Here is a 10,000-nt window from a genome sequence, read left to right on the forward strand (position 1 = left end):
TTGTCTCATGACAAAGCACTGATGTCATAATATTACACACAAATTATTTTAGCAAACATCCTCAATTTATGAGGGTAAAGTGTTAATTTTACATAAAAAGTTGTCATATTACAAGAAAAAAAATCTAAATCTTATAATGAAAAAAACCAAACAAATTCCAATGTGGAAAAAATCATAAAGTAATGAGGAAAAAAGTCAAAATAATGTGGAAAAGGTTGTAAAATTAAATTTTTTTTCGGCAACTGTATCAGTCAACTCATAATATTACAATAAAAAAGTTGGACTTGTGGAGAAAAAAGTTGTAATTAAAAAAAAAAAGTTAAGCAAAATGTTTAATATGTCATACAGAAGATTGTAAAAAATTTGAAATCATTGGATTTATGTGATCATTTTATGAAAAACTCTCCTTGATGACTACAGTATACAAAACCATGAAACAATCAAACAAAATGCATGCAAAAAAAGTGTGCATACAAAAGTGCTGCAAAATTACAGTAAAAAAATCCCTTAATAGAAATATGACTGTCACAAGACATAATTTGATAATAAAAAGCAGCAAAAGGAACACCATTCATATACTTCCGGATAAAAGAATACATTATCGTCTATTAGGTTGCCTAGAAACCATTAGCGACATAAATTGCAATTTCAACGCTATTAAGCCAGAACGTACGTTTCGGCAGCCGCTTATTTCCCAAAGCCTGTTATTTAGCGTAAAAACGTCTGTCATGTCGTTCCAAAGCCACTTGAGGAGGGAAGGGAAAAGAAAGACTAAAGGGACAAAACATTTCAAGCTTTCTTGGGGGAGGAGACGCCCACCAGCAATTTGCACGAGGAAAATTGTCATGGCGGAAGAATAAGAAGCAGAGGTGATGCACTGACGGAGGACAAAACGTCCTCGTCATCATCCAAGGACAAATACAACTTTTTAAACAAAATTAAATAAGGCATCCTCATTCAAATGTATTTTTCTATTTAAAAGAATATAAATATATGTATTCACAATATAATAATTGTATTATTATTTCGAAAAATAATAACTCAAATTTATTTTGCTTTTTTTCTATTTAAAATAATAACAAAAATGATGAAACACATAATGGGACACAGACAAGACTGAAATGATTGTTTGGCTTTTTGACAATATGTTGTAAATCATACAATAATTAATAATTAAATACATAATAAAACCAATTAAAATGCAATAATTGATAAACATTTTGCAATTAGATGATTGCCAAAAATAGAAATACAAGTACAATAAAATAAAAACATTTGATGTAATTTAGTATTTTGTAAATGACAAAACAATTACATGGTGATAGTAATAATACATAATAAAATAAATAATACATGCCAAAATTGATAAAACACACAATGGGACACAGACAAAACTGGAATGATTGGTTGAATTTTTTGCTAATATTTTTTGACAATATGTTGGAAATTATACAATAATTTATAATTAAATACATAATCAAACCAATTAGACTGCAATAATTGATAAACTATTTGCAATTATATAATAAGTAATAATAAGTACAATAAAATAAAGACATTTCAATTGTATTGTTATTTTTTTAAATGTTCTAAATAATGCATTTGCAAGCTTATTTTTTAAAATTTTTATTCAGTAAGTAATCAATTAATATTTTTTTCCGATTATTATAATAAAATGACAAAATGGAAATAATAAAAAAAAAACAATACTATATTCAAAACAATTGCATCTGAATCTCCGGATAAGATGGAAGTGTTTTTTCAAAAATATTTTTTGTTTCTATGTAAATAAAGTTTAAAAATATATATTATCACTTAAAGATTGTTTATGAATAATGGAAAACATGTTTTTTATGGATGTGACAAGCGGTAGAAAATGGATGGATAAAACTACTTGAAGACAAAATTGGAACAAATAATATAAGCCTGAAAGCAGTGTAATAAAAAACATGAAAATTAGGGCGAGATGATTTAAATGCATCTTACTTTCCACAGGGACATATTGTATTATTATTTTTTAAATAAATACATTCACTGCAGCAGTGCATGTTTTCTTTGAGCCTCAAATGAACACGGACATGATATGTCATCTCCAACTAACATCCTTGTTTGGATTTTAAAACTACCTTCAGGCTTCCCCCCCCCCCCCAAAAAAAAGGTTGTATATCTTTTTTAGGACCAATCACACGCTTTGTTGTGTAGCACCGGAGCTTTTCATCCACTTGTCAATACGTTGCTACAACCACAGCCGGCTAGCTTGAGGTTGAACATATTTTGATCTAAAAATGTCGACTTATATTGGTCTGATTTGTGAATAATAATGTGTGTGTGTGTGTGTGTGGACTCCTGTTGCACAGAGCCGTGATCTCCATGCATGCATGTTGTTATTGCAGGGCGAGGGCTTGTTGCAGCCTTGTCAGTGTTTGTGTTTGTGTAGATGAATGATCGGCCCAATGTGCTTGGACTGTTAGCCCAAAGCCTCGCTCCCTCTGCCCCGCCGACTGTCGTATTGATTCTGTTCAAGCCCGCGCTGCCTGTCGCTATGGATATACATGTTAACACACCGCCCCCGGTCTCGCCTGCACCGCCATACCCAGCCCGGCCCGGCCCAGTCTGGCCCGCCCAGTAAGGAGACCTGGAAAAGGGACTCTGACTGTAGTGCTACTTAAAGTAAGAAGTACAACACTTGGTCTCAATTATGTCAGTAGTCAAAAATAAGTCAATTTTAAAACTCGGACCCGTCCTACTGAGGATCTTTGACTAGCTGTTTTGCAGTATTTTTTTTTCTTCTTCATAATATAGACAACCTTTTAGAATGCTCCCGTAACATTGAGGATCTTTGACTAGTATTTTTGTCGTCAGTCCTCAAAAACAACAGAATTCTCCTGTAACATTAAGGGTCTTTGACTAGTATTTTTGCAGTTGGTCCTCAAAACAACAGAATGCTCCTGTGACATTGAGGATCTTTGACTAGTATTTTTGTAGCCAGTCCTCAAAAACAACAGAATGCTCCCGTAACGTTAAGGATTTTTGACGAGTATTTTTGCAGTTGGTCCTCAAAAACAGCAGAGTGCTCCTGTAATATAGAGGATCTCTGAATAGTATTTTTAGAAGGTCCTCAAAAACAGCCGAGTGTTCCTGTAATATAGAGGATCTTTGACTAGTGTTTTTTGTGGTAGGTCCTTGAAAAAAGCTGAGTGTGCTCCAGTCATAAAGAGGATCTTTGACTAGTGTTTTTGCAGTAGGTCCCTCAAAACAGCAGAGAGCTCCTGTAATATAGAGGATCTTTGACGGGTATTTTTACAGTAGAGCGCTTGGGCGATATAAAAGATCTCGGACGAGCATTTTTGCAGAGGGTCTTTAAAAACAGCAGAGTGCTCTTGTCATACAGAACATCTTTGACTAGTACGTTTGCAGTAGTTCCTCAAAGACAGGAACGTTCTCCTGTCATACAAAGGATCTTTAGCCTGTGTTTTTGCAGTAGCTCTTCAAAAAGAGAAGAGCGCTCCTGTCATACAGAAGATCTTTGATTAGTGTCTTTGTAGTCAGTCCTCAAAAACAACAGAATGCTCCTGTAACATTAAGGATATTTGACTAGTATTTTTGCAGTTGGTCCTCAAAAACAGCAGACTGCTCCTGTAATATAGAGGAGCTTTGACTAGCGTTTTTGTGGTAGGTCCTAAAAAACAGCAACATGCTCCAGTCATAAAGAGCATCTTTGACTAGTGTTTTTGCAGTAGGCCTTTAAAAAGTGCAAGGTGTTCCTGTAATATAGAGGATCTACGACTAGTGTTTTTGTAGTAGGTCTTAAAAACAGCAGAGCGCTCCTCTCATACAGAAAATATTGTACCAGTATTTCTTCAGTAGCAGTGGGTTCCTGTCATACAGGGGATCTTTAACCAGTATTTGTGCAGTAGGTCTTAAAAACAGCAGAGAGCTCCTGTCATAAAGAAGATTTTTGACTAGCGTTTTTGCAGTTGGTCCACAAGAACAGCACAACCCTCCAGTATTATTCAGGATTTTTGACTAGTGTGTGAATGTTGTCTATCTGTGTTGGCCCTGCGATGAGGTAGACTTGTCCAGGGTGTACCCCGCCTTCCGCCCAATTGCAGCTGAGATAGGCTCCAGCACCCCCCGCGACCCCGAAAGGGACAAGGGGTAGAAAATGGATGGATGGATGTTTGCACTAAATGATTAAAAACAGCTGAGTGCTCCTGTAACCAAAAGGATCTTTGACCAATATGTTTGCTGTAGTTCTTAAAAACAGCGAGTCTTCCTGTAATTTAGAGGATCTTTACCTCTTATTTTTTTCCAGTAAGTCCTGTCGTAGGATTGATTCTGTCATACAGAAGATCTTTGACTAATGTTTTTGTTGTCGGTCTTTAAAAAACAGCAGAGCGCTTGTGTCATACAGAAGATCTTTGACTAGTGTTTTTGCAGAAGGTTTTTAAAAAAAGAGCAATCTGATTCTGTTCTACACAGGATCTTTGACAATCATTCTTGCAATGGATCTTCAAAATGAGCAGGTTGCTCCTACTTTGTTGTCGGTCTTTAAAAAACAGCAGAGCGTTTGTGTCATACAGAAGATCTTTGACTATTGTTTTTGTTGTCGGTCTTTAAAAAAACAGCAGAGCGCTTGTGTCATACAGAAGATCTTTGACTATTGTTTTTGTTGTCGGTCTTTAAAAAAACAGCAGAGCGCTTGTGTCATACAGAAGATCTTTGACTATTGTTTTTGTTGTCGGTCTTTAAAAAACAGCATAGTGCTTGTGTCATACAGAAGATCTTTGACTAGTGTTTTTGTTGTTGGTCTTTAAAAAACAGCAGAGCGCTTGTGTCATACAGAAGATCTTTGACTAGTGTTTTTGTTGTTGGTCTTTAAAAAACAGCAGAGCGCTTGTGTCATACAGAAGATCTTTGACTACTGTTTTTGTTGTCGGTCTTTAAAAAAGAAGCAGAGTGCTTGTGTCATACAGAAGATCTTTGACTAGTGTTTTTGTTGTTGGTCTTTAAAAAACAGCAGAGCGCTTGTGTCATACAGAAGATCTTTGACTAGTGTTTTTGTTGTCAGTCTTTAAAAAAGCAGCAGATTGCTTGTGTCATACAGAAGATCTTTGACTATTGTTTTTGTTGTCGGTCTTTAAAAAAGCAGCAGAGTGCTTGTGTCATACAGAAGATCTTTGACTAGTGTTTTTGCAGAAGGTTTTAAAAAAAAGAGCAATCTGATTCTGTTCTACACAGGATCTTTGACAATCATTCTTGGAGTAAATCTTCAAAATGAGCAGGTTGCTCCTACTAAAAGACCTTTGACCAGTGTAAAGTAGGTTTCCAAAAATAGTTTTTGTCATATTGAGGATATTTGACTCTAATCTTTTGCAGTAGTTCCTTAGAAAAATGCTTGCGGAAAACGCAAAATGGATGATAATCAGCAACTGTGAAGCCACTTTTAGAGGTGAAGGTTATGTTGCTAAGGTGCACAAGGCAGAGGAGCGTTGTTGTCGTACGATGACACCTGTGTCCTTGTTCCTGTCCACTGCAGGTGCCGCGCTAACGCTAATATCCCCCGACAGACTCGGCGCGTGTCCAGCCAATTCAGGCCGGTAGCTGCCTCATTGCCTGCCAGCCAGGACACAGCCGGAGAGGGGTGTGGAGGGGGCTTGGGGGTCGAGGGTTGGGGGTCGCCTGGCTGGACAACAGCCCGACTGAGACAAACCACGGCGGCACGCAATTGTCCCGATGCAGGCGTACTTACGTTGATGCCCTGTGGACTGTACATCTGGCTGGCGGCGAGGCTGTCACTGTATCCGCCGGTCTGGCTGATAACATGGCGAAGGGTATCCACCTGGAACAATGGAAGCGTGTGTGTGTGTGTGTGTGTGTGTGTGTGTGTGTGTGTGTGTGTATGTGTGTCGTGAGGTAGGGTGGGGGATGGGGGGGGAGACAAAAAGCTCAGGTCAGACAAAAGGTCCGGATAACAAAGACGGTTGGTGCAGGAGAAAAGGTCAGCGTGATAGTAAAAGGGTACAGTAAACAGGGAAATGCTACAAATGCACACGCTTGATAACAAGCACAAACATGATCATATAATATTCCTGCTTTCAGATAGGCGGCCTTTCCAGAACACACACAAAAAAAGCACGGTCTACTTTAATCTTCCGTATATAAAAAGGTCTTAATATAAAACAACACCTTTTTTCTGTCTTTTGTACACATGAAAAACATACTAAATCAAGGGCAAGAAAAACTAAACAATTCTCAATAATGAGTAGATTGTAAAAATGGACCGCTTCAGTGATCACCATTATTTCTAAATTAGCATGTTAACTCCTCCTCCCTTTTTGCTGTTGCTCAACTTCATTTAGAGACCATGATTGTCCAGCTATGTTGTGCGTGAGTGACAGGGGAAAAAGCTCTTACTCGCTTTGAGAGAAGTAGTTTGGCGCCACCTGTTGGTTTGCATTTATAAAAAAAAGCTTCCTCATTTTTTTTGCTAACTTCCTCAACTTCATAATCAGGCCCTATTGCTGAGCTATGTTGTGTGTGAGTGACTGTAAGAAAAGCTCCTACTCGCTTGGTTATTGTTTTTTTTAATAAAAATCTAAACTCCGAATACAAGACGACAATGCAACAAAGAAAAACTTGAAGATTTATATAAAACACTGCATTGACCCAAATATAGGACGGACCTGAGTGTAAGCCCCTCTCTTACCAAGACACGTTTTTGTGGAAATGCTCGAACTTTCCACGGGCAATTTTCATTTCATGTATATAAGACAACATGTGTTGTGCGTTAGTGACAGGGAAAAAAAGCTCTTACTCGCTTTGAGAGAAATAGTTCGCAGCCACCTGTTGGTTTGCATTCATAAAAAAGACAGTGGAACAATAGAAAATGCTACTCGCACTTGAAAATGTATTTAATAAAACACTGCAATGACCTGAATATAGGACGGTCCTAAAAATAAGACCTTCTCTTACCAAGACACTTTTTTGGACAAAAGTTGTCACTTTAGTCTTCCTCATTTTTTGCTAACTTCCCCAACTTCATAATCAGACCCTATTGCTGAGCTATGTTGTGTGTGAGTGACCGTAAGAAAAGCTCTTACTCGCTTGGTTGTTTTTTTAAAATAAAAATCTAAACCCCGAATACAAGACGACAATGCAATAAAGAAAAAGCCGACCCTTACTTGAAGATTTATATAAAACACTGCATTGACCCAAATATAGGACGGACCCGAATGTAAGCCCATCTCTTACCAAGACATATTTTTGTGGAAAAGCTAGGAGTTTCCACCAGCAAGTTTCAATTCATGCATATAAGACGGCCTGTGTTGTGCGTGAGTGACAGGGGAAAAAGGTCTTACTCGCTTTGAGAGAAGTAGTTTGGCGCCACCTGTTGGTTTGCATTTATAAAAAAAGCTTCCTCATTTTTTTTGCTAACTTCTCCAACTTCATAATCAGACCCTATTGCTGAGCTATGTTGTGTGTGAGTGACCGGAAGAAAAGCTCCTACTCGCTAGGTTATTGTTTTTTTAATACAAATCTAAACTCCGAATACAAGACGACAATGCAACAAAGAAAAACTTGAAGATTTATATAAATACTGCATTGACCCAAATATAGGACGGACCTGAGTGTAAGACCCTCTCTTACCAAGACACGTTTTTGTGGAAAAGCTCGGACTTTCCACAGGCAATTTTCATTTCACGTATATAAGCCGACCTGTGTTGTGCGTGAGTGACAGGGAAAACAAGCTCTTACTCGCTTTGAGAGAAATAGTTTGGCGCCAACTGTTGGTTTGCATTTATAAAAAAGCTAAACCCCGAATAAGACGACAGTGGAACAATAAAAAATGCTACTCGCACTTGAAGCTTTATTAAACAAACACTGCAATGACCTGAATATAGGACGGTCCTAAAAAAATAGACCTTCTCTTACCAAGACACCTTTTTGGACAAAAGTTGTCACCTTCTGCTTAGCATATTAGTCTTCCTCATTTTTTCGCTAACTTCCCCAATTTCATAATCAGACCCTATTGCTGAGCTATGTTAAGTTAAAGTTAAAGTTAAAGTACCAATGATTGTCACACACACACCCTAGGTGTGGCGAGATTATTCTCTGCATTTGACCCATCACCCTTGATCACCCCCTGGGAGGTGAGGGGAGCAGTGGGCAGCAGCGGTGGCCGCGCCCGGGAATCATTTTGGTGATTTAACCCCCAATTCCAACCCTTGTTGTGTGTGAGTGACCATAAGAAAAGCTCTTACTCGCTTGGTTGTTGGTTTTTTATAAAAATCTAAACCCCAAAGACGACAATGCAACAGAGAAAAAGCCGACCCTTACTAGAAGATTTATATCAAACACTGCATTGACCCAAATATAGGACGGACCCGAATGTAAGCCCCTCTATTACGAAGACACGTTTTTACACAAAATATTTTTAATACCAGTGCGATAACAACTGCTAAACTACAAAAAAAATAAATAAATATATATTTCTTTGATGACCGTGATTTATTGAGCACAATTATGCAAAAACCAAAAACTCACATTAAAACTACTCTATACTCTTTTGAACAGGTCTCTATGTGGAAAAGCTCGGACTTTCCACGGGCAATTTTCATTTCACCCTCTTGGCATTCACTCAATGAGCTTCAAGAGGTAGTCACCTGAAAAGGTGTGCTTGAAGCTCATCGAGAAAACGCCAAGAGTGTGCAAAGCTGTAATCAGAGCAAAGGATGGCTATTTTGAAGAAACTAGAATATAAAACATGTTTGCAGTTATTTAACCTTTTTTTGATAAGTACATAATCATGATGCCTTCAGTGACAATCTACAATGTAAATAGTCATGAAAATAAAGAAAACACATTGAATGAGGGAAAGCTGTGTCCAAACTTTTGGCCTGTACTGTATATAAAACAACCTTTTTCATGCAAGATGATACCCTGCTGATCCCACTATGGACTGGACTCTCACACTATAAACCGGATCCACTGGCCATCCAAGGTTTCTCGTTGCTCCCTTTGGGTTGAGTTTTTTCTTGCCCTGATGTGGGATGTGAGCCAAGGATGTCGTTGTGGCTTGTGCAGCCCTTTGAGACATTTGTGACTAAGGGCTATATCAGTAAACTTTGATTTATTGATTTTTCGAGGGAAAAATTATCTTGGGTCAATACTGTACTAGTGTTGTCCCGATACCAATATTTTGGTACCGGTACCAAAATGTATTTCGATACTTTTTCTAAATAAAGGGGACCACAAAAAAGTGCATTATTGGCTTTATTTTAACAAAAAATCTTACGGTACATTATACATATGTTTCTTATTGCAAGTTTGTCCTTAAATAAAACAGTGAACATACTTGTCTTTTAGTAGTAAGTAAGCAAACAAAGGCTCCTTTTAGCTGCTGACATATGCAGTAACATTTTGTCAACATTATTAAGGACAAGTGGTAGAAAATGAATAATTAATCAACTTGTTAATTTACTGTTAATATCTGCTTACTTTCTCTTCTAACACTACACTTCTGTTAAAATGTAATAATCACTTACTCTTCTGTTGTTTGATACATTACGATAGTTTTGGATGACACCACAAATTTAGGTATCGATCCGATACCAAGTAGTTACAGGATTATACTTTGGTCATATTCAAAGTCCTCATGTGTCCAGGGACGTATTTCCTGAGTTTATAAACATAATATACATTTAAAAAAAATGAAAGAAGATTTTGTGATTCTAAAAAATCTCGATGTAATCATAGTAGTATCGACGAGATACGCTCTTGTACTTGGTATCATTACAGTGGATGCTAGGTGCACCTCTTACTGAGGGCATTTCAGTGTTTTAGCTTCACCTTTATCGTTAGTTTTTAAGCTAAAATGCGTCCATTCTCTCGTTTGTGTCTACAAACTGTGTCTGCTTGTAAGTACTCCGTGATTGTGCGCTGCCGAACATGCTCCTCTGCTCGTAAACCAGCAATGTCACGACGTGACGACGAGGGG

At 37.6% G+C, this 10,000-nt stretch overlaps 1 protein-coding gene across 2 annotated transcripts in view; it reads right to left on the minus strand.

Moving 5' to 3' along the window:
• Positions 1 to 10,000, minus strand: part of LOC133618775 (pre-B-cell leukemia transcription factor 1) — a 178,428-nt gene that overhangs the window by 3,984 nt on the left and 164,444 nt on the right. For both annotated transcript variants that reach the window (XM_061979471.2, XM_061979470.2), the window contains one exon: positions 5,753 to 5,842. In XM_061979471.2, the coding sequence (XP_061835455.1) occupies positions 5,796 to 5,842 (47 nt within the window). In that variant the 3' untranslated portion in view covers positions 5,753 to 5,795. The remainder of the gene's footprint in view (positions 1 to 5,752; positions 5,843 to 10,000) is intronic.

Source organism: Nerophis lumbriciformis, linkage group LG19 (genome assembly GCF_033978685.3).
Source record: "Nerophis lumbriciformis linkage group LG19, RoL_Nlum_v2.1, whole genome shotgun sequence".
Classification (NCBI taxonomy): Eukaryota; Metazoa; Chordata; class Actinopteri; order Syngnathiformes; family Syngnathidae; genus Nerophis; species Nerophis lumbriciformis.